Genomic DNA, 26,876 nt, shown 5'->3' with positions numbered 1-26,876 from the left:
TTAATCGTTATATAATTTAACTATTTAAAAATAATATATACATTTTTTTTATACCTAATCAGTTTTGAAACATCTTAAAAATTTGATATTTGAAACTATTCAATCATTTAAGAACAAGCTATAGAGTTTATTCAGTTTTGAAAACACTTAATCGTTATATAATTTAACTATTTAAAAAAATCAAATTAACATTCCATATTGAATTTTGAATCATATTAACTATTGAATCATTAACCAATTTTTTAGTGCAATAAGTTTTACAATCATGGAAAAAAATAAAACAATAGGATATGAGATAAGGATAAAATAACAAATAACTAATTTAACTATTCACTTTTATTCACCGTTATTAATTTTTTCCCACTGTTTGCTTTTATTTATTTTTGAAAAATAAGGCTTGACTCATTAACAAAAGTAAAAAGTATAAAGTAAAACAAATATCACTGTCTTGGTAACAAACATTTAATACAATTGAATATTAAAATAAAAACATTAAAATTTATTCTGTAAGCTAGAGTTAAAAGACACTATGTCACAAAAATGTAAGTATCAAAGAGAGCAGATTTTATTATCTTTTACCTCAAGAGGAAGTAGGACATGTTTTTTCAAACTAGTACTACCTAACTTTAAAACTTATTATAAAGGGGCATCATGTTTCATAACAAAAGAGTGAAAAATCTACAACATGGAAATGGTATCAACCATATTTTAGAAACAAATGGAGATTATGACTTTCGCTTCTAACATGCAGAATTAGTTAACAAATATAAGATGGGTTTTTACAGACTTGAAAATTTAACTGGATAAAAATGTGATCGTAAAATTAAACATTATTTGAGTATCATATTAAATATACTATTTTCTCAAGCTAAAAAAAATTAAAAATATATATTATAAAAATGAAATTTAATAGTAAAATATTTCCCCTTGGTTATTACTTAACAAATTTTTTAAATAATAATCTATTAGAAAAAAACTTCTTACATTTCAACAAATACTAAAAAAAAAAGTTTTCTTTTCTTAAAAAATAGGTTTATTCTTACACTTAGTTGTTTAGCTTCATCAAGTGGAGCAGTAGCATGGTAAGATAAAACTTCAAGAGTCACTTTTGTTTTTGCCATTGCTTTAATTGCTTTCTCATACATCTGTGTATTTTGCAATCCCATTCCACAGAAAATAGCAAATGCCTAATTGGATCATAAAGTATAAATTATTTCAGTATATTTATAATCAAATAATACAGTTTAGTTGTTTAACTATATAATACTATTGTTACAGTTAATTTAATTTTTTTTAAAAGCCAATTAGACATTTGTACTGGGCAAAAACAATCGTTAAATCAACAGGATTATAGAACAGCATTGAAATAAATAAAATTTATATTCATGACTTAAATATTTTTCAATTTGCTTAAAACATTTGGTGTGCATGTGACCAGTGAAAACTTTTGTCAATTTTAAAATTAAAAAAATAAAAGTTTTTATTGGTGCACTCTTTAAAGCAGCAGTGTTAGACATGTTTTAGTCAACAAGTCTTGCTATTTAATCAACTTGCTTTCAATTATAACACGTCTGGAAGATATGTCAGACTTGAAGACATTTGGCAAAATCTTGCATGTTTTGAAATCAGTCTTTCTGATTGTAAAATATTATTGTTAAGGTCACATTAAATTTTTTTTTAAAATTTTACACACATGTAACCCTAGCGAAAATTTCTGTCAACCTTAAATTTAAAAAAAAAAATAGTTTTTATTGATACACCCAAAAAGCACCAGTGGTAGAATAGAAGACATTTGACAAACCTTACCTTACATGTTTAGAAATCAATCATTCTGAGTATAGAATATTACTGTTAAAGTCACGATTAAGTAATTCATATTATGGTAAGGATAAATCATAAATAAACTGATACTCTTTTTCTTAAAGAAAGTTGTAACAACAAAAGTAATTTTATGTACCTCAAAAATATGTTCATCATTTTTGTTGAAAGGTTCTCCACTAATTTTGTTAATCAACTGACTCACACCAATAATTTTTGAAGAAGCATTTCGAATCGGCATACACAAGATGGAATGGTGGAAAAAACTACAATCATCATCAACCTTAAAAAAAGTTATTAATATTTATAATTAGAAGGAATAACAAAAGAAAAATAAATGCTTATATTATCTAAATGAATTCCTAATTATCAGAGTTACACATAATTTATATATTAGGTAAAATGCTATGAAATTACTTTTTTTTATTATTACTCAAGTTTCTATCGTTTCAGATTCTGATTAAAAAAACGTCAATCAAATTTACTGATAAGAATCTATGTACAGATGGACTTTAAAATGAAATTATTATCAAACATAATGAATATAAAAAAATAATTTAATAACAATTAAAACAATAACATTTAACAAACAATTTAAAATATGAAATTTAAAACATTAAACATTAAATTTAAAACATGATAAACAATTTAATGCATGAAAAGTTAAAAATAAAGCCTTAAATTACAAAATTTTGATAAAAGTGAAAATGAAATTTGAGAAAAAGCATAACTTTTTTTTTATTATGATAGAAGTCCATTAAAATGACAATTCATAATGTCAGATGAAAATGTCGTCATAAGCAAGTACACATATTTAATTTCAAAATAGCAGTAATAAAAATAAAATAAACATATTTACTCTTTTTTCCCCGTTTATTTCGATTTAAAATACATATCTAAAATAAACTACCTTTTCCTACAGGTTGCAGACTAAGTTACTAAGCTCTATTTACATTACTTTACGAAAGGCAAAAATGTCTATGACAAAAATGCTTGAACAAGTTTTTGCGAGAAGAAAATGAAATGAAGTGCAATATCTTTAGCCTTCATTGATAACAGTAAACTTAGATTTTAATAGTGAGTTGTCAAGAAGGGGAATAAGGAGGCATGATACATATGTGATCAACAAAAAGCACTTTCTTTTAAATAGCAAAATTTTTTAAAATAGAGGAAGAATTTTTCTTTTGTTACAAAGAAGATAATTTAGTTCATAGTCACCCTGATATTGCTCTAGAAAAATAAGGGATTAAAATTATAAGAAAGAAGCTATGCTAATATTTTGCTTATCTGTATTAACACCAGAAATAAATAAAAAAAAATCCATTTAAACCCTTTTGCATACACTTTAACAGCAGAAAAATTTATTTCCTGTTTTTTTTTATGTCATAACAACAAAAACGTAGTAATTTTTAACTTGTTATAAATACACAATTTTGAAATAATTAGCCTTTTGATGGTGTCTTGGAAATTTTTTATAATACCAGACTTCATGTAACATACCATCCTAGTTATTTTATTACTATATTTGGAAAAATATATAAAGTTACGTCAATATTTTAAACTAAATAGTTATTATCGTAAATAATAACTATTTACCTTATGAGAAATTAAAAACAAAGAATATCCAACAAACAAAGATACTTACAACAGAAAATTGAATTAAATTAAAAAGAAGAAGAAAATTAAATTAAAGAAAGATAATTAAATGAAAGAATCAAATTGAAAAAATTATTAAAATAATATAGTTTTCTTTAGATTTAATAAATTTAAAAAAAATATTTAAGGTGGATATTATCAGTTTACTTATTTTTTTTCCTACATATTTCAATAACATTTTATGGAATTTAAAAAGAGTTCAACTTACAGCAGGATCAAACCTTTCATCTTTATGAACATTGGAAATATTGAGAGTCTATACAAAAAGAAAAATCTAGTGAATAAGTTTAAATTTAAAATTACAAGTCAAAAAGTGAACAATAATAACTGAAAAATATGAAATATTTACCTCTCCAGTTGTAGCAACATAACCTGTGATTCCTACATTTATAGGAAAACGACCTTCAAATGGGCTAAAAAAAAGAAAAGAAAATATTAGAAAATAAAGAATGGATTCTCAAAATTTATAGAGTTTAAATAAATTATTCCGAACATCAAGTGTAAAACATTAAAATTTCCTATCATTTACCTCACACCTCAATATTCATAAACAATGCAAATTAAAAGACATGGGACACACAAACACTTTATTTTCATGATTGTTGTTAATTAAATAAAGACAGCTTTCTAATTTCAAATAATATAATTGGTTAAAAGAAAGACAAATTAAAAGCTTAAAATAGCTTTTCAAGTAAAATATTACCTAGTTCTAGACTCAGCATTTTCGGATGTCATGTCATTTATATCTAAGTCAAACACTCTTGAAAATGTCTGAAAAATAAACCATACTTAACATTTCAAATTTAAAAATGCGACATTGTTACTTTTATAAATGAATTAAATTTTAAAACTATTCAACAAGTAAAAAAAAACCAAAACAATTTAGTAGACAATACCTTAGTAGTTTCATCAACAAGAAGTACTTGACAACGTTCACATTGCAGCAATGATTGAGTATGAGTCATTATTCGATACACTATGTGTTCAATAGTACTCTGTTCTTCAAAAACCATTCTAGCCAGATCCAGCAATACCTGAAAAGTCATATGTAAAACTTATAGATAAAATTACAGAAAAATTTATAGATAAATCAATTAGCTAAAGATTTTTTATAAATAACAGGATATGATGATATATGATTTTGAAATTCAGGATAGTAAATGAAAGTTGATGTTAATAAAAATTTTCAGTCACCAACAATATACAGTAGGGAACCGATTATCCGGAACGATCAGGACCATCGCTATTCCGGATAACTGATTTTTCCGGTTTTCTGAATCGCTTACAAAAGCCGTTTTTTTTAATTGTTAAACCCAACTAAAAAAAATAATATTTGGAAATAATCTTAAAACGAAGAAAAAATGAAGTAATTCACTAATGATTATTTCCAAAATGATAGTAAGGTAAACATCTTTCCAAAGAGAAAGAAAAATCCTAAAATCTAATGAGGAAAAAAAAAAATTTTTTTTAAATGGCGGGAAAATTTATCGAATTTCTTTCCGGTTTTTTGGTTTTCCAGTTTTCTGATTTCCGGATAACGGGTTCTGTACTGTATATACAAAATGGCAACATTTGCCAGTATTAATAAGAGATAGTTAACAAATATTTTGGATGTATATGAAAATGACAATGTGAATATTGATAGTGTTATGTTATTGCACAGTCAGTTAGAGTATCCCCCCCCCACACACACAATGCTGGTCAAGAGTCGAGGATTCTGAGTTTGATCCTGAACTGATGCATAAATGAGGCAAAGTGTAAGTTAAATCTGTTATGGCTCTAAGTGCTCTCTCCTGCTAATTTAACGTGGAAGTTGGAAGAGCTCAAGCACTGTCTAGATCAGAGGTTCCTAATTTTATTTTTGGCTATGGAACCCTAATTGATCTTCTCTTGGCAGAACCTTGAGACTTTATAACTAAATTTCATTAAGAATTGTGAATATATTAATCAAAGGACTATTCATTATTTTGAAAAAATTTAATGATAGAAATTTAGTAATTATTTTAAAAATATTTAAGGAATCTATGAAGTCAGTGGTCTGTCTAGGTTTTTTTTAAGAGGTAGCTATTTTGTGAAAATTCAGACATAATTTGTGAAAATTAAAAGTTACATTAAAAATTCAACACAAAAATATGGTAAAATAAGAAAATATTTTCAAAAATTGTCACTACAAATAAAAATCATTTATGACTGGTAAATTTCTATATATATTTTCCCCATATGTTCAAAAACAATTTTGCTATTGTAAAATTTTGAGTTTAAAATTGTATCCAATTAAAATTTGTATTGTTCGAATTTCGACTTCCTGTAAACTTTACAGAGAAACAGCCTTATAATATAATTTTTTTTTAAAAAAAAAAAGCTTGCTTTAATATAGTGTAAGCGATGGGTTAGGCTTACCACACCGCACTAACTTACCAAACATATGCCGAGGTTTGCATGGTACTGGCGCTTTTTCTTCCACTTCAATTAAGGAATGGAGTAGCTGACGCTCCTTTTTTCCCATGGCGTTTCGGGATCCCGGCATGGGGATGAAAAGCGCTCTTACAAACCACCTGGGAAGCGAATTCTTCTCTTATGTCATAATAGCAATCCACAGGGAAAAGTTCCATTGCAAATCGAAATGCGTAATTAACCAGGGGTTTATCATTTTTAAGGGGGTAGAACAACAAAATTTTAAGAAGCAGGGGAGGGGGTGAGAATCTTAGAGCTTGCTTTTATAAGTATTATGTGAAACTACAGTTTTTTCTTAAGTTGAATTTGTGAAGGTACCGCTAAACGGTAGTAAGTTTGCCCAGGACAGACCCCTGGAAGTATAAAGTTTCCGAATCTGATCGTTTTATCAATTATAGTCTTCAAATTGGGTTTATATCAAAAAGCAGAATTTACAGGTCTGGAAGCAGCATGTAGATGGATTGAAGATTGATTATAGAATCAAATATTAATTTTATGTAAAATATTAACTTTTATACTTGATCCAAAACATATCATTCCGCATCTATAGATATTAAGTTATCTAAACACATTAAAAGTCAGAATTAAAGCAAAAAAAGTTTCCACAAACAGTAAGTTATTAAAATTTTAAATACTAGTAATAAACAATTAGTTCTGTTTAAAACTATTTTTTTTACATTATATTAAAAAGCTCCTAAATTATTTAGATAAATAGAATTTAATCTACAGAATAAACTTTTTTTAGTTATTTTAGAAACTATGAATTACATAAATCTACTTACATGTACTTGAATAGTTATCCTGAAAATGATTAAAGCTAGATAATTTCGTAATTGCTGAGAAAAGATAAACTTTAAGCACTCAAAAAGTGATTTAGATATAAAAAGTAAAATTAAATAATTTAAGGTACTTTCCAGGAGAAAAAAATCTTTTAAAACTGTTATTTGCAACAAATTTAAAATATAGGGAAAAAATGGTAGAAATAAAATTAACTTGCCTAAGTTTTATAAAATATAAACAAAATTGTGCGTGCTTGAATATTAAAAATTTAAAATGAAACAACAGAAATTTAATATGAAAATTTAGATGATTTTACTTTGAACAGAAATCTTTAAAAAAGGAGAAATAAACTTACTCACTTGATTCCTTTTGTTTTCCAGTTCTGATCTTTCATACAGCTCAGCATTTCTGAGTCCAATGCCACAAAATTGTAAATAACGAGAAAAAACCTAAAATATTATAATTATTAAAATATTATAAGAATGACATACATTAAAAGGAACATAAAGAAGAGAAATAAATATAGTACAAGCAGTACAGTTAAAAATAAAAAATGTAACAAAAGACTTCGACATTTTCATAGGGTATCATAACCCTATGAAATATTGATAGAAATGAAAAACTAGAAAATATTTATAGAAGCTCTGATTTCTAACATTTGAAAAATATTTTTATGTGTCTGTTTTAATTTTTTTGGAAAAATATTTTCAAAAATTAAATTTATGCAATTGAAAAAAATTTTAAAAATGTTCCACACCAGTGAATTCAATGAAAATCTATGACAGTATTCAATAAAATGAAGGGGGGGGGGATGATTACACATGGAGTCATATATCTAATTCAATGATAAAATTACAATAATTTGGAAGATATTTGTATAGTACTAGCATCAAAATAGTTTGCTATTATTAGAAAGAAAACAAAATCTAACTGTGGATATACTTGAAGAACACAAATTGGCAGCCACCTCCAAGTAAAAGTAAGCCTTGTTCTAATTACCAAACCAGTCAGTATCACCTAAGGTATTGCAGTTAAATAACTACTATAATTTTTATTACATATAATATTTATTGAACACATAAAAAAAAAAAAAAATTGGTTTGGTTTTAAAGACATACTATGGTAAAAAAGTAGAATTTTTGGTACTTAACTTTTAGGGAAGCCATGGAAATACAGAAATCTAGACCCTAATCTTGAATTATTATCTTATTGAAAAATCAAGACATTTTCAATATACAAATACCATAGGACCAAAAAAAATAAATAAATAAAAGGACAAGTGTTTTTAAGCATCCATCACAATTTAAAAACACACAAATACAATGAGTTAATAATAGTTTGCGATGCTTCATGCAAATTCAAGTTTAAAACAGCAGATTTAATGAGGAAAAAAATAATTATTTTTTTTTTTGCAAATATGTTTTTGTTTTTAAAAGTAATGCGTAAGTAATGTAAATATAAAGCACTTAATTATTTCTTTCCGGGATTTTCTTAAATTAACTTCATCATTACGAATTCAGAAGGATAAAATTATGTAAATAAATATTTATATCTAAATTATTTAAAAACTGAAAACATTAATGATAGAATAAGACAATACCTAAAAAGAACAGTTGATTTATAAATTTCCTTCATGGTTTCCCATTAATTGTTTCTTAAAAATAATGAAACTTTCAATCATATGTTTATACAACGAAAAAATATTTATAGAAATAAAAATTTTTTATCGGTATTGTTGATATTCGGTGTTGTTGAGGTCGGTTGTTGATGGTGGATTAGTAACGCTTTTGACTTCGTATTTCTGCGCGTTTAAAGGACCGTAAACTAAATATTTTTTTAAAAAAAAAGAAAAATATTTATATTGCAACGAGGACATTCTCACTGCAGGTGGTTCATGCACTCCTAATTGGAAAACCCGATAGTAAGTTTTCCGCGGGAAATTTATTATACCAATTTGGCTCTCATTTTCGCTATGCAACGATCGCAAGTGTGTGAAAAACATGCAGTATGACCGAAGAATATTTTAGTGGATTATATATTCTTCCTCAGTCCCGCGTGTTATCGCTCAGGTAGTCGGGCTACCGAAGCGGGGGTGCCATCCCCTCAGCAAAGGATCAAAATTTGTGATGGCATGTCTTCGGATCATCCTCCGGGATGTTTCCCAGACCGTCGCCAATAGCTCATTGTGAAGCTCTAGTGCGGCGCAAATTAACAACAACAACAACAATCCTCAGTCCCGCAGTGGACTGATCGTCAAGACACGGTTCCCAGCAGATCACCGAAGTCAAGCATCACTGGTTACGGTCAGTGTGCGGGTGGGTGACCACTTGGATCAGTCTGCGTAGGGACCAAGGGTGTGTGGTATTGGCCCTCGTTAAACTGTGCTACCGTAAAGTGCTCGATTTCGCGCGCAGGTCATCGGGCTACTGAAGCGGGGGTGCCATCCCCTCTGCAGAGGATTAAAATTGTAATGGCATGTCTTCGGATCATCCTCAGGGATGCTTCCCAGACCGTCGCCTATAGCCCATTGTGCAGCTCTAGTGCGACGTAAATTAACAACAATATGCTTCCTCTCACATTATATAGTCTTTGGTATGACCCTATGGAGGGTGTTTTCTACACTAGGGAGCGCTGCAAGCTCGGGACTGCCTAAATTTCCGGGTTACTGTTTCAGTTGTATTTTAAAGCCATTCGGCATCATTGTGTTTTGAGATTCTTGCAAACAATGCATTTGATTACTTATGTTTACAATGCTAACAATACTGTTTACAATACTAAAAGTGCTAACACTAACGTAAGATGGTGCACAGCTTGCAACACGAACAAACAGTAATAGAAAAATGGAAAGAGGCCAAATCAAGACTGCCAAAAAAGCGAGTTATTCAAAATCTAGCAACCATGTCACCTTTTTTAATAATAAATAACAAAATAACTAAAACAAATTTTCACTCCAAACTCCCCAGAATTACATAATAACATTAATATCTTATGAAATACGGCAGATTTGAGCTCAGAAATTATCTAGTTTATTTCTTTTATAGAAAAAAAAATTATCCGTTTGAAAACATCGCCTGTCTGTATAACATGTAGCAATCAGAATAACATAATAGCAGCTGCAAACTTTTTAACCGGAACTAGAGTAGGTCCCGAGCTCGAGATTGTTATTGTTTACATTTCTATTGAAAACACCATCCATATTTGATATCACAATGCTGAAGTAAGCCATATGTGTCTAAAACCTTCAGGAGCTTTCTAACCGAATATGGAATTGTTATGGCATTCTTCGAATCATCCTCAAAGATGTTTCCCAGACCGTCGCCATTAGCTCTAGTGTGAGTAAATGAACTATAATAACAGCATTATTTGAAAAAGGAAAAATGCATTCAGGGTTGTAACACAATTGAAATCACTATATATCCAAATTTCAGAGCATTTGACCCCTCGTTTTCGAGTACTTTTATAGTAATTTTTGCTTAGCAACTAAATGATATTGAACTTTGTCAGCTTTTCATGCATAAAATGTGTACCACTAAAAACATACCTTCTCGTCTACGTCATTAAAAGGTTCATCTCCTCCACATTTGTTTATTATTTGAGCCACTCCTTTAACTTCTCCATCCACGTCTAAAATAGGCATGGAAAGCATATTGTGTGTCTTGTATCCCGTTTTCTGGTCTACTTGTCGACTGAATCTGGAATCCTAGAAATGATGAAGAACAATTATATAAGGTGTTCTGCAATGTACACCTTTAATATTTCAATGATTAAAAAAAGTGAGTTAAGGTTAATTATAATGGAGATCAATGTGATGGAAGAGTGGATTAAAATAATAATAATAATAAAACAGTTTATTTTAAGACAACGATGATAGATTGTACTTATCAAACGAAGTGAGCATTTCTTCATCCCACAAACAGACTGGTTTTTGATTGTTTTATTCCTTCACTTGCTCTCAATGAAATTGTTAATGATTCGCTAAAACTTAATTTTTTTGGTTTTGGTCAGCATAAATTTTGGTCACTATAGAGCACTATAAACCAGTGAAGTACAGCAGAAAAGCCTCTTGAAAATTAAAACTCCGAATTAAAGAATAAATTTTTGTTCAAATGTAGTTTATATGTGTACTATTTTCTTTATTTTCGCAAGAATAACAAATAAGAATTTATCAACGTTAAAAGTAATTTAGATTGGCTACTCACTAAAAGCATATAATATTACATTTAAAAAGCATACAGGCTTGTTTTATTTAAATTCTGCTTATTTCAAATAGTTATTTAAGCAACCAACACAAAAATGTACTTCTCGACTGAAATATATAAATTTAACATTTAACTTAATAACATTAAAGACTTAATTTGCGAATAATTTATTATGATATTATCCTAAAAAAGACTCACTGGACTGTAACTGTTGTATTTAAATTTCTTTGGACAAATCTCCGTTGAAACAATATACATATCAGGCATTTATTTTGATATCTAAATTAAATACAATTCAATTTTGAAGTCAATTTTAGTTGAACTCAACTGCCCGATCTTGAGAAAGGTCAAATAACAGCATTTCGGTGCTTGCGCAAAGGGTAAAGAGTTCTTAAACTTTTAAATCTTTCAGCTGGGGGAATTCAGAAACTTTTGATCAAATAGCACAATTATGGAACAAGCTTTATTTTGGAGAAGTAAATTAGGTTATTCGAACAGTGTCAAATAAGTTGATTTGCAAATAAAGTTCAACAAGATTGCAACTTGCATTAAAGAAGGCTTGGAATGAAATATAGTTAGAAACTTTAAGGGCTATAGAGGGTATTTCCAAACAAAAGTTTCGATTAAAAAAATTATAACCTGTTTCATTCTGAGCAATACGACACCAAATATATGATAATACTAAAAAAAAAAAAAAAAAAAGTACTGGAACCCCACTCACTGAAAAAAAAAAAACAGAAAATCACTCCCATTTTCCAAATTTTGTTTTAAATTATTAGTTCTAAGTTTTGCCTTTAAATCTGCTTTTCGCAGTTCAAATTTTTTCAACAGGGACACGAGATTCCACAGGTTCTAATAAAAATCAATTAAGTAAAAACTTTGATGTAATTGGCTTGAGTACAGCATGTTGCTTAAATTCATACCAGCACTTGAATATTGGTAAATATATTTATTTTATTTTTTTGTTGTTGATCAAAATAATAAAAAAAGAAAGAAATTATAATTTAAAAAAAGAAGTTTTTTTTCTTTCAATTCAAAAAATACTTTTCATTCATCAATTTCTAAGAACTATCACGGTTTTAAAAAGAGCATGTTTGCCTGCTTATTAAAAATTATTTCAAGTCATTGACAATATTTTTTTTTTTGCCTTTATCGCGCGCGCAAATGTCATAATATATATATATATATATATATATATATATATATATATATATATATATATATATATATATATATATATATATATATATATATATATATATATATATATATATATATATATATATATATATATTCCCTTCAAATTTTAACTCTAAAGAAAAATAAATTCTTACAGCTCTTTGCCATGTTTTACAATAACGTTTTACTTCAAATAATGTCTGTGCTTTGGTTAAACAACAATAAAAATTACTAAATCTTAGTTAAATTTTAGAAACTGAAAATTAAAGTTGATGCTTTTTCAATGAAATCAAAACCACACAGATCCCTTAGAAGGACTTACTAATAGTATATGCCATATAGAAAATTTCAAATTACTCATCTAAATAGTGAATCATGTAATTATAAAATAAATGTTAATTTTTTTAAATTAATAAAATAAAGCTTTTTTTTTCATGAGAGTTACGCATAAATTAGTGCTAGTTTATTTTTTCATAATTTCATGCTTCCTGATTTATCAAATTGACATTTTTAGAGTTTTAATTAAGCATCACAGAAAAATTTTAATTTAACGGAAATTGGTAGGATATATGTAATATTAAGTTATACTATAGTAATAGAACAAACTATAATGATCGGATCGTTTGGGAAATTATATAAATACGGAAAGTTATACGAAATCGTATTATTAGAGTCTATAGCTCGCTTTTCTCTCCTAACGTTTACGTTTGCATATTCTGGGGCAACTGAGCAGGTGCACGCAATGTTCTGTAATAATTAAATTCTGCTGCAAGTTAAGAAAAATCCATTATCATATGGGGGGAGTCTGTTTGCATCTAACTGTACGCCAAATAGTATGCCAAGCACCCAGCTCGAACGTATATCAATATCGCAAACTCTTGAAACGACGTGGTACAGTCTTCCTTTTGCTTGCTTTCTTAAATCGTGAGAAATGAGGAAATTAAAACTTAATTGAATAACAAATTAACAAGTTATTAGAATTAATAAAAATGATATCTAAAAATCGTAATATTCGTCTTTCATAATATTCGTAATATACGTAATTGTAATATGCGTCTTTCTATTGGCATTTAAAGAAACCGAGGAATAAATCATAAATATTGTTTCTTGAACAAAGGAAAGCCTCCTTATCAGGCACACCAGCGTAATACGCACCATTTTCAGTAGTCTAATCAAATCCAATGCTCTTGCAGCGTCATATAGTTGTTTCATTTTGCAAGAATGGATTTTTTCCTTATTTATCGGTCGCCAAGTTTAGGACTCTAGTAAGACTTCGAAACTATATAATATTTTTATTTAATAATCCTGTGATATATACCGTAAAAGACAGAACGAATTAAATTTCTGTTTGACGTATTTAACTTCTAAAATCTTTTAAAATATTTTGAAAGCATATTTGTATAATTTGATAACGAAATAAAACGGAACTATACGGAGTCATGGATGATTACTTAAATCCTATATCGGAATGTTCTTTTCTTATATAGTATAGAGTATGAAAGTTATTGCTGAAAGTCTATATAAAAATATATACTTATCTATTTTTTTTAAAATATTAATTTAATTAATATCTATCCTTGATAAACATCAATAACTGATAATCAGATCTTCAATATTTATATAAAAATGGTCGAATATACGAATTTTTAATACAAATAGGAAGTTGTTTGCTCCGCTGACCAACTTCCGTAATTTTTTACTTCTTAGAAATCTATAATTGTTACTAAAGCAAAGAACAGTTTGTTATCAAAATTTACAATAATTGTTGCTTTAAGTAAGAGCATTGTTAATCGGAATTGTTGATTTGTTAATCGTAATGAAATGAACGATTATCTGGATTTGAAAAATTATCATTGGTATTTAAAGAAGAAATTAACCGAAGGAATACAGATTGTGTGATTTATAAGAAGAAACAAATGAGAAGTAATTTCACTTCTTAACGAGATATGTAACTGCTCAAATAGGAAACTGTTTTTATTTCTCTTTAAATTATTTTATTTTTAAAAATTTCAATATAGAATTAAGATTTATATCTCGTAACAGCTAATTATTTTCGAACTAATTATCGAGCGAAATTTTTTTTAATTTCATAATACTCTCTGTATGTTTCTCTACACGCATTTATTAATTTAAGCTATTATGTTATATATTTTTTGCACAGCAAAGCAAAACGTAATATAAAGTTAAACACCCAAATCAGATGTTGCTGCTGTGCTTGCAAATATTTAATTTAGAGAGATAAAAATAAACACAAAATTACATATTTTGAAACTGTTTTACCTTTTTTTTAAAAATTTTAAATATAAAAAATATACAATCAGAGGAAAAAAATTTAAAAAATATAAGAATTTTATTCTCTTAGAAAGTTAATGAAAAAATCGTATCCCTAATTCCATTTTTGGAATCGTGAATTTAATTAAGAGATTAAAATACAGTTTAATACATTTTTAAGCATCATTATTTAATCTTTTTTTTTATTGAAGAGAAAATATTCGAATGTTAATCACTATATGTTACTCTTAAAAACCTAAAAACTTTCATTTCGAACAGGTTTTTTTTATATAATCTTTCTTTGAACTTAAAATAAAACAGGGGAAATATTCAGATTTTTTTTAATGAAAAACCTTTTTTTAATCTGAATTAATTAGATAGAGTTTCTAGGGGATCACTGAATTACAAGTTCCGCTAATTATATTGTAACAGTGTTGGTGACAGGTGACATGTTACTATGGAAATTTTGGGGTAAGGGGGGTAGCCGTTACAAATTGCTTTTTTAATCTAGTAGTTTTTTTCCCCTTACTGCGAAAATCATTACTCACTTTTACGTAGGCGATCTTATTATGCGAGGCTGTTCTTAAATGAGATTTAGTAATTGAGACTTAATTAATGTTATTTTCCTTTTGTAAGAGCGTACTGTGGTAACGGTTAATACATATTATAAAACGATACGTAATTTGTTCGTGAAAACATTTTATTCATTAGGAAAGATTATCTATTTAATGATTGTACAGGATTAGCACAAATGATTGTCCGAATATTAAATATATAGGATGCACTGGAATAACCACCCTTATTCTATATTTTTAGAATCTTTATCGAAAATGAAAACAATAAAAACTACACACTTTGAGAGTCTCAAATTAATATTAAACCGAAGAAACAATGAGAAAATCTGACAAATGGCAGTACAAGAAGCGCATGTACTAGACAACAAGAGGTTTAGATGGCAGGATGAAACAGACAGGAGTTGAAAGACGATTATTGGAATCACCTTCAAATTCCAACATCTAATTAAGCCTATTTTGATATTTACATACGCCTTCCTCTACAATAACTTTTTAAGCTTTAAATTTCGTTTATTTCTAGCTTAGATATTACTTTGCGACCCCCCCCCCCCCCATGTACAGGGCGGCCATAAAAATAATAATAAAACAAACGGACTGAATAATTTTGGATCTAATGATTGGATCTTCACGTTCTAGGACTCCAATCATAACGGTTTAAGGGGATGATCTGAAATATGCTAATTAATTAGTGTAGACGATATTTTAAATTACGAAATCAGATACAAAAACGTACTTTCTCTGAATAATCATACCTCTTTTTCAACTGATTCGGGTTTTTAACCCCCAAAATATGGGGTTAGCCGCAATCTGGGAACTATGGTCCTAATCATTTGGCCAAGAGAGCGGTCAAAATTTTTGACACCTTAATGTTAATTTTTATTTTCTGAGTATTTCGTCATATCTCGAGAACGTTTCGAGCGGATTGAAAAATGTTTGCATACAATTATAAAATTCGTCTCTCCAATGATAATTCCTTGAAAAAAAATTCTATAAATATTTATTATTTTTTATTATTTTATTTAATGATAGTCGAAAATTTTTAAAATGTAAGGTATAAAATTTTTTAAATAATTTTTAAAGTATCTAATTTCACATGGCAAAATACAAAGTTTGAACGAAATCGGTTGAATGGCTTCTGAGAAATCAAATTTTAAGTATACGAGTTTTTCAAAATTCGATTTCTCAGGAAATATTTACTTGTAAAAACGCAGTATTTTAATTTTTTATACTATTATAATATAGTTTACATACTTTTTAAACGTTTAGCATAGAAGACAAATAACAGATGAAAATGCTCGAACATATATTTTTATAAAGAATAATTTTGTTCATTTTGAGTTAATTAGATAAAGCATCTTAAAGATCTTAAGATGCTTCTTTTAGTTAAATATACCATGACATTGTTGCTGTAATTGTTTTGTTAAGGTGAAGTAAAAAGGTTATGTTGCAGAAATTGCTTATTGTGCGGGATGGCAAAAAATTTTTACTACTACATTGCATTACTTATTTTGCGTAGGGGATTGCTTTAAGATGCGTAGCTCGAAAATTGATTTTACTAATTGAGATTCAATTAATTCTAGGTTGACATTTAAGTTCTTTTCACATTTTTAATTGATAATTTGTATAATACAAAAAAGAAAAATAATAATAATAGCTCGCACTCTTTTAGATGGAAGAAATTATTTAATAGAAAGGAAAAAAATCTTTCAGATCCTCATCTCTTTAAGCTAAATACTTTGAAAAGTAGCTTTATTTGTAGTTATATGTTAATTATTTAATATAGATAATTATTTAATATAATTTAATATGTTATGATTAAATATAGTTAATTTTTGTCCCCAGGATGGAGACCTAAATTTTTACCAGGATTATACAAAATTCTAGAGTCTTCATCCCAGCTCGTTATTACTCGTCAACTACCGAAAATGCTGACGCAGCTACTATTAGGCCGCGCAGTTCATCTTTTCTTCTAAGTCATGTTTAATACCACAGTTTTTATACCTCTATATATTATATAGAAGTAAGTAGATTTTAATTACATTAAAGGACACGGTCTCTGCTTTTTATTGCTTACCCTAAGAACTGTTTGCTCGGTTCTTTTCGGATAGCTTTGCTTGCTTTTTTTACCTGTTCAGTTCACCACGAGAAAAATTATCGAGAGAACGGCAAATAAATCAAATTAGTCGAGGGGATTGAGATTAAATTTTGTAGGAAACGCAACTTTACAATTTAATTACTCCAAATAAATTAGAAATTTAAACGTATTAAGAAGTATTGTTCGTCACCAGCCATTAACAACCACAAAAAAAAAAAAAAAAAAAAAAATCATAATATCCTTGTTAATGGATTTTTTCGTCGAATCTAAATAATGCGGTGCAATAAAAAGTCTTCAAATTTGATTTAAAATAATTCAAAAACCAATCGTGAAACTCTGAACTGGTTAAGTTTGCTTGTCGAAAAATTTCTGAAACAACTGTAACGGCGACCGTAACTTTTTTGTTAGTTCAGAGCAGTGTTTTCCAAAGTGTGGTAAGCGTACCCCCAGGGGTACGGGAACAGTTAATGGATGGTGTTTTCTGTAGAAATGTAAACAATAACAATCTCGAGCTCGGGCCCTACTCTAGTTCCGGTTAAAAAGTTTGCAGCTGCTTACTACATGTTATTCTGATAGGCGATGTTTTCAAACGGATAATTTTGTTTTCAATAAAAGAAATAAATTAGATAATTTCTGAGCTCAAATCTGCCGTATTTCATAAGATATTAATGTTATTATGTAATTCTGGGGAGTTTGGAGTGAAAATTTGTGTTAGTTATTTTGTTATTTATTATTAAAAAAGGTGACATGGTTGCTAGATTTTGAATAATTCGCTTTTTTGGCAGTCTTGGTTTGGCCTCTTTCCATTTATTTATTACTGTTTGTTCGTGTTGCAAGCTGTGCACCATCTTACGTTAGTGTTAACACTTTTAGTATTGTATTCACAAGTATTGTTATCATTGTAAACATAAGTAATAAGTAATCAAATACATTGCTTGCAAGAATCCCAAAACACAATGATGCCAAATGGCTTTAAAATACAACTGAAACAGTAACCCGGAAATTTGGGCAGTCCCGAGCTTGCAGCGTTCCCTAGTGTAGAAAACACCATCCATAGGGATACGCGTTCTGATGCGAAATATCTTGCAACAAACGAAAATTTCAAAAAGTTTTATTTAAAAACAAAGCTAGCCATGAAAATGTAGGATTACGTATTTTTCTATTGTCTATTTTTTGCAGAGTTAAGAGTTAATAACTAAAATCTAACATATATAATTCTCTTACGTGGCTCCCAAATTTGTGCTGTATTTCTTTTCCGCCGGTGGCAACGTTTGCTTTGTTTTGTTTACGTTACTATTTCTCTTACATGGCGACAAAAAAAGCCTCATTACAACTCCCAGAATGGCAACGCTAGAAAATCGACCAATGATTGCCGCTAAAAATGTCACATGCCAAATCTAGCTGAGGTGGCTCAACATATAGCGCTTTTAAAAACGGAAACTGAAATAACCAGAGAGCATCAGCTGCGGCAATCTCATACTATTAAGCTAGGCAGAAGTGAGTAGTCTTTGTCGATAGATCTTTATTTTAGTATTTTGTCGAAAGAGCTTTTTTTCACGAATTTTATATATTACGAATTTATTTGACGATTTTTGATTTAGATCACGAATTATACAACAGCACATTTCTAATAGGTTTAACGAATTACATGTCATTTATTTGAATTCAAATTTATTTTAATGACTTAGTATTTACTAAAAAGATGTAATTTAAAAAAAAAAAAGCTTTTATATGGATTTGAATTATTGTTTTGAATTCTTAGAATTTTGTGCATTTGCAATGTACCTAAGTTAGTAGCGAGCGAAGCAAACCATATAAGATTGCGTAGCAATTTTTGGGGGTTGGCGAGCGTTAGCGAGCAGGGGGCGCAGCTCACTAGTATGTTAATAAAAATAAACATATTTTTTTTAAAAAATACATTAATTTATTTTATTTATTAGTGGTACACAGCGTTACGGAAAATTTAAAAACGGTACACAAAAGTCATAAGTTTGAGAAACACTGGTTTAGAGGGACGAGATTGATATTAAATTTATTATGAAACATGCTGTTCCTTATCTGAATAATTTTGAGTATGAACCTTAATTAATAATGCGACTGTTATAAATTAGAAAAAGTATTAAATATCTGAAACATAATCATCATATTACATATTATATAATGATAAGGCTGACATTCTGGTGATAATCGATTTTAACAGCTTTTCTTAGAAAATATACCTAAACTTAATAGCTTCCATTTTAATATAATTTCTTCTGACATACCATTTTTCAATTAAAAAAAACATACTTATTTTTTCCAAAAAAAATCCATTAATATTAAAAAAATAAAATTTGAGGTATAAAATATCAAGAAGAATTATGGGGAAAATATTTATGCAGGTCATGTCTGAAAAAGGAATGGAAAGAAGAAGAAAAATTCTCCCTCTAAATAGCTTTGAAAATCATAAATCATTTCATTTCGAAATAAAGCTTTCTAAATTATTTGAGCCTTTATTCTAGATTTCACTTTTTCTGAGGTTTGAAAAAATGCATTATTTATTCAAACGATTGTCATTATAGTTATAAAGATTTTTTTTCTTTCATAATTATTGGAATATTGTAGAACAAAGAAAAAAGTTGTGTCAAAGGATTGAAAGTTTGTAATAAATTACTAAAAATGCTTCTAATATCTTTAAAAAATAAGACTAAAAATCCAAATTTTAAGGAACATTTTCCATTTTTCTCTTTGAAAGCTTTGCTTTTTTAAAAGAAAATGAAAAATGTGCAAACGATTTCGAGAAATCGTTGTCTAAAAGTAAAAAAGAATGGATTTTGTTTTATTTTTTCAAACATTTAAACTTTTAGATGTTCAATTCTATTTCTTTCAGACTGATTTTATAAAAAGTCAAAAACGTTTCTTGCGTAAAAGAAATATAAAAGCTTCTGGGACTATCATTTGAACTTTTTCATAAAAGGTAGAGTTGAAACAAATATATTAACACGATTATTTTAGTAACAAAAAAAAAATATGTGAGGATTGTTTATAATGTTTATTTTAATCGTTCTTCTTGACTAAAAATTTATAATACCATATGTCACATTTACACTTAATGTAAAGTGACAAATTAATTTCTAATTTTACTTTAGCCTTTAATTTTTCTTTAAACGTTTTCCTTTTTTCCAATTTGGCAATTTTATTTTTTAACTTTCTTGTTGACCTTTCTCATGGTCGTTGCGGTCATCGCACTTCCTGTGGGGAAAGTCAACCAACCCCTCTATTCACGCCTTTCTTTTTTTTCTTTTAATTTTAGGGGGGCTAACTAACCAATCTCTTTCCTTTAAATTTTAAACTCTCCTCCTCCTTAAATTTAATTGGCCGTAATTTTTCTGGTCCTATACCAGTTAAGGAATTTTTAAGTCACTTTTAAAAATACATTCTTTTTTGTGGGCTTCTTCTTGCAAGTTCCTTTTTTTATTCTCCGCGATGCGGACTTCGGTCCGTATCGAGGGGACAGTTTTTTTAAATTCTTTTTCTTAACCTTATTTTTCTTTAAAAGTTTAAATCCTTAATTGTAGTCAATTTCAATAAGTCATACGTATACATATTATATCTTTTTTTTAAGCATTAAAGACCTTCTTAAATTAAGCTTTCTTTTCAATGGTTAAATCTTTTTTCGCTTTTCTTTTTTTAATGCATGACATTATTTCTTTCGTCACCCATTTCTATTAAAGGTGTTTCTACGGTTAAAAATGGCTTTAAAGACGTATTGCCACTAGTTATGTTGTTAGATATTTTTCTTGAATAAATCTTAAACGCAATTTAAAAATGTGTGTTTCATTTCGTCTCTTGATGATTGTCTTTATCTTGTCCTCCAGTATGTGTGCGGTGAGTACCTTTCATTTATTGTTATGGGCATGCATAAGTGTGATTTTATTAGTTTTTCTTATTGGAAACATCAGCTTACTGTTAAAATCATTTATATTGTTTGGATATAGCATGACTTTATCGTATTTATCATTAATCTTTAATATATTTTAGTTTCACCCTTTTTCCAAATTTGGTGATACCAAATCATCCAATTTGTTCAAACCTCACACTTTGTGACCCTTTGAACCTATTGGGTTATTGTTATCCCACATTAGCATTGTACTACCACTTTCCTTAACGATCACATCCCCTTTAATTTAATTTAATTACCCTGTTATATATTTCGGCCTTAATTTGTTTTATCACGACGTTTCAATCATTTAACTATTTTTTATCATGACTATATCCAAATACAAGTACCTTACCAATGATTTCAACCCATCTATCAATTTTGTTACATAAATAACTTTACTTTAATTCTCACCAAATTCAATTTTATTTAACTCTTACATACCAGCTTTTCACTTTTTGTAAATGAAAAAATCTAGGTAACTAAATTTTATTGAATTTAGACCACTTTTACCCACCCAGTTTAGAAAAGCAATTGTACTCCATAGTTTGTTTTAAATACATTGTACATAAAAAATTTTATAAGCAAAATTAACATTCAGTTAATTTTTTTTTTTTGAGATTTTCGGCAAAAGTAACAAAAATATCAGAATTTAAAAAAGTAAAGTAATGAAAAATTTAAATTATATTTAATTACCGAACAAATAATTAGTAACAAGATGCAAAAAAGAAAATGAAAGAAAAAACAGGAAACGACAATTTACAAACTGATTGGACCAGGATTGGACTGATTGGACTGACTGACCAGGAGAGGATTTTCTGCAATTTTCTGAATCGTAGTCGCATAGCAGAAGTTTTAGTTGCATAGTCGATAGTACGATACAATATCCGTATTGTCCTAAAAATCGCATAATTAAAGTAGCGTAACAGTTCTAAGCATGCAATTTTAGTAAATTTAATTTTATTTTTTAACGTAATATGTGAAACGCAATTCAAAATACACATAAATAAATGCACTAGTTCAAGTACAACTCAGTTGATTAATTTTTAATAAAGTATAAGGATTTTAAATTAAGTAAACGCATCAAAATTCATTATAAATTCTGAGGTTTTAACTAGGAAATTTATACTCTTCTTAAGACAAATACATTAGTTAAAGAAATTTTTTCAAAAAAAAAATGTCTAAAACATCCTAATTAAACACGTCAAGATTTAGTATTAAATTCTTAGGTTAATATTTCGAGATTAATATTCCTGTTAAGAAAACTGCATTTCTAGAAGAAAAGGATATTCTAGCGTGTTATTTCGTCAAAAGCTTGACGTTCGTTGTCGTCAAAGCAATTTGTAAAAATAAGCCAAAAGCAATTGAAAATGATATTTAAGCTTTGTTGTTTAACTTTCTCAAAAATGATTGAAATCTATTTTTAAACTCAATGATGATTCCTAAAACTTCGCAATTTTTTTATTTGCTGAAGAAAAAAAGAAATAAAAGGTTTATATTGATTGTGAAAGGATAGAAACTTGAAAGTGAATTTTTTTGTGGTCAATTGTATATTGCACTAAAAAAGAAGAAGGAAAAAAAAACGATTAAACTTGATTATCTTTTGATTTAATGATCATTACCTAGTAGGACACAGTCTTAATAGTTCGAGAGGATGATCTCAAATATGCTAATTAATAAATGCAGACGATATTTTACATGACGAAATGAAACACAAAAACGCATTTTCTCTGAATAAACATTTCTTTTTTACGACGAATTTGGACTTCTGACCCTCAAAATTTAGGGGCTGGTCGCTATCTGGAAAATATGATCCCAATAGGATCATATATGTGTAAAATCATATCAGTATAGTTGTACAAACTTTGAACCCTTTAATGTTACTTTCACTTTCTTCGTATTTCTCTAAATTTCGAGATTTTTTAAGTGAATCAAAAACTTTTGCACAATTATAAAATTCATTTATCCAAAGATTGTTCCACGCAAAAATTAATTTTTAATAATTATTTATTATTATCTTATTTAATGAGTTTGAATTGTACTCCAACTTTTAAATCAATTGTATACAAATTTGTAAACAAATGTTTATATAATTTCAAAGAATGTAATTTAATATATCTAAATACAAAACATGAACGGAATTGGTCAAATAGTTTCTGAAAAATTAAATTTTAAATAATATCTGACTCTGATATATAATTTTATATATATATATATATATATATATATATATATATATATATATATATATATATATATATATATATATATATATATATTTTTTTTCCTCTTTTTTTTGTATTTTTTTTTTGTATTATATTCTCAAGAATTTGTTTGAAATTTCTCTTCTGATTTGATTTTATGTATTTCTTGTATTTCCTCCTGGACTTTTGCAAAACCTTCGAGGAACTGAGGGAGCAAATTTTGACATTTGTCTGGCTCTCTCAATAGAAAAGGTTTTGTTCTATGACTTCCGGAGTTGGTACCCCCTGATGACGTCGGCTTCGGTGGCCATATTTTTAATTTCCATTGCTTTCTTTTTTCTTTATTACTTTAATTACCATATTTAAGTTCAACACCATTAAAATTGCATCTTAGCACGTGAAAATCCGAATACTAGATTAAAAGTTATTCAGCTGTTCCTTTTAAAATTTCGCCCTCTGCTAAAAATTCATCGATAATCATATGAAAAAATATCAAATTCAATTTTAATCATTATTTTAATAAAGTTCACAAACAACAAACGCAACGGAATTTTAATTAAAAGCGACAAAATTTATTATTTGTCAAAAAGGATCAAAATTTTTATTCAAGTTTTCATACTTAACCTTAAGAAAAATAAATTAAAAAAATAATAATAATATTTCATTAAGATATTTGGAAAAGAAAAGTCAAAAGCATTTAAAAATGTTCGTTAAACTGTGTTTGAAAAAGATTAAAATCTATTTTTATACTCTTTGATAATTCTCAAAAGATGCTTTGTATTTATTTCCAAAGAAAAGGAGGTTAAAGTTTGATCATGTAATGATTTACAAAGAAGAATTTATTTGTTTTATTTCTGCTTCATATTTATTAGTTTAAGCTTCCGCTGTTGATTGTATTAGAATTTTCGCAATTTTTTAGAAGTCATGAATACAAATGCAAATACTTATAATAAGATTTGACGCTGCAAAACAAAGATGAAACAAATTTTGAAAACTTAAGATTTGAAATTCTAACGATTTAAAATATGGTAATTTTGAAAAATCTTTTCGAAACAATGTAGTAATTTATGCAAAATAAGATATTTTGATAGAAAAGGGTTGCTTTAGAAACAAAGAATATATTTTATTTATTGAATAAAACATACTTTAGACAATGTTTGTTGAATAAAACATTTAAAAAAAAAAAATTTAGAGCATTCTTGAAGTTAAAAATTTCCATACATACGAGAGATAGGAAGTGTAAGAAACAACTTTTAAAAGAAAAACAAATCAATACTTTATTAAAATTTACACACACCGTTATTCTAAAAACTCAAAATCTATATCGTACACAAGAACTGCTGTTGCCAAAACATGGAATACTAAATATGCAATAAGAAAATAATTAATGTTCACGTGCACACTTTTACACTCGACCATCCTGACTTTTGGACGACCTCGTCCCTTTAAAACAACTTATAATCCTTCAAGTAATGCGGCACTTTTTTACATCTCTTTGGTCTACTGTTATCTTGACTTAAATTTTTATTTGGATCGTCGTTGCACTGATTTGTACTGTTGTTGTCGTTTATGGGTTCACAAGCAATGAAGTTTTCCTTACTTCCAGTAATATTGTCCCCATCATCAGACAGATCTTCGTTGTTGACCAGATGAAATAGTTTCATTTGCGAAGCGTGGGCGGTAGTCGTATAATTATGTTGCCTTCTTCTTCCTTGTCCAACTACGCGTAAATCAGTAACTTGATAAGTGTCGGAAGGTAATATTTTGATGACTGTTAAAGGACCTCTGTACTTAACTTGGGTTTTAGTGTTAGATAAGGCAGTTTGTTCAGGTAATCGTCTTACGACCACAACATCACCTATATTGTACTTAAATGCATCACATCGATGTTTGTCATAATTCCTTTTCATCTTTTCCTGTGCAATGATAATACGTTCCTGGGCATCTCTTTGCAGTTTTGTTGGATTTACGTAGTCATTTGATGTTGGTAGTAGATCTTGAGGAAAATATCCAGGCTTTACTGGCGTGTATCCATACAAGAGTTCAAAAGGAGGTTTTCCAGTCGACTTACTCGGAGACCAGTTAATACACCGTTGTACTTCTGGTAATATTTTATCCCAATCCTTGTGAGATTCCGTTTGGACATTGGAAGATATCATTGGAATAAGTATACGATTGATGCGTTCAACTTGTCCATTAGCTTGTGGTCTTTGACTGGAATTTAATGTATGCTTGATTCTAATTGCTTACAATAGCCTTCAAAAGCCGAGGACGTGAAGCAGCTCCCTCTGTCTGTAATGATTCGCCTCGGAGAACCAAAATCATCAGTAAATTCATCGAGGTACTTCAAAACGCTTTTAGTTGAGCAACTAGGACATGGACGAAGGCGCACAAACTTAGTCATATTGTCAACAAAAACCAAAAGCTCCTTGTTACGAGCTGAACTTGTTACAAATGGGCCAAGGAAATCCATATGCACAACTTCAAATGGGCGACTACCAGGTGGAATGGCATTAAGTTTACCTTGAGCTTTCCCACCTGGTACTTTTGTAAATGCACATACGACGCACTGTCGTATATGCTGCTTGATATAACTTGCCATACGAGGAAACCAAAACTGTTGACATATCATTTGAATTACTTTCTCAACTCCAAAATGACCAGAAAAGTCGTGGAAACGAACGCATAAAATTTGCTGCTGTTCCTTATTTATTGATGGTCCAATTTTAACACATTCTCTATCGATAGGATTTCGCACAATTTCTTTTGCTAATAAAACGGCTGGGGTTGAATCCGCATCTTCTTTAACCATTGAATTGTAACTCTTTTCAGATACCAAATTTCCTCGCAAGATAACACGATTTTTCTTTAATTGTAATTTTACGCTACTAGGATTCACGACGGGCACTTGGGATTTACCATCATGGATAGCAAACGTAACATCCTTGCATAGACCATCTCGATCACTGCAGGAAATAAATCCGTTTTGAGATTTGCATGCACTGAAGACAGTTACCATTTGAACTGTACGCGGTTCAATCGCGCACTTTTCGAGGGTCTTCAACACAACCCTATCAGGCATTTCATTAATCTGGAAATTATGCAAAAAATCCAGCTCTTCCACGTGAACTAACTTGGACCTGCCTTGATTTCTAACCATTATTATCTCGGGTGAGTCAATGATGTCGTTTCCGATGAGAACATCCGGGCCTTCAAATGTATCATCAGTTACTACATAAAACAGAACTTCCTTCATCTTTACCCTGTCTATAGTCACATTAAGTATGATAATTCCTAGTGACTCCCTTACACCTCCAATACCTCGAATTCGTGTAACTATGTTTTTATGAATATTTTTATTAAGCGTTTGTGCAAAACTATATTTTAACATAGATATATCAGCAGCGGTATCCATAAGAGCACTAGTATTTACTTCTTCTATGATAATATTCTTCGTTGTACTATTACTGGAACTGGGTAAAAACGAAACTGCATTGACTAATGGGAAAGACGCTCTCCTTGGACATTCCTTTGTACCATGTCCTTCTGTTTTGCAGGCAGTACAAAACTTTGGACGTTTTGGCTTTACACAATCACGGGCAAAATGGCCGGTATCATAACAATTGTAGCAAACAGTTTGATTATTAGTTGTACTTCGACTTGGCTCTGTTTGTTTGCCCTTGGCGATATTTTCTTCTTTCAAAAACTTATTGTTACTATATTTAT

General features: G+C 28.7%; 1 protein-coding gene across 3 annotated transcripts in view; it reads right to left on the bottom strand.

Annotated features, from left to right (window-relative positions):
* Positions 1 to 26,876, bottom strand: part of Pde11 (Phosphodiesterase 11) — a 275,071-nt gene that overhangs the window by 20,201 nt on the left and 227,994 nt on the right. For 2 of the 3 annotated variants that reach the window (XM_087154280.1, XM_087154282.1), the window contains exons 6-13: positions 10,250 to 10,408; positions 7,068 to 7,157; positions 4,371 to 4,508; positions 4,178 to 4,245; positions 3,824 to 3,887; positions 3,683 to 3,730; positions 1,958 to 2,101; positions 1,044 to 1,187 (exon numbers count right to left, since the gene is read on the bottom strand). In XM_087154280.1, the coding sequence (XP_087010406.1) occupies positions 1,044 to 1,187; positions 1,958 to 2,101; positions 3,683 to 3,730; positions 3,824 to 3,887; positions 4,178 to 4,245; positions 4,371 to 4,508; positions 7,068 to 7,157; positions 10,250 to 10,408 (855 nt within the window). The remainder of the gene's footprint in view (positions 1 to 1,043; positions 1,188 to 1,957; positions 2,102 to 3,682; positions 3,731 to 3,823; positions 3,888 to 4,177; positions 4,246 to 4,370; positions 4,509 to 7,067; positions 7,158 to 10,249; positions 10,409 to 26,876) is intronic. The other variant, XM_087154281.1, reaches the window with a different exon arrangement.

This window comes from Parasteatoda tepidariorum, chromosome 10, assembly GCF_982258835.1.
Source record: "Parasteatoda tepidariorum strain Cologne lab strain chromosome 10, Ptep-v5.0, whole genome shotgun sequence".
Taxonomy (NCBI): Eukaryota; Metazoa; Arthropoda; class Arachnida; order Araneae; family Theridiidae; genus Parasteatoda; species Parasteatoda tepidariorum.
The sequence above is the reverse complement of the archived record's forward strand: the minus strand, read 5'-3'. Positions and strand labels throughout refer to the sequence as shown.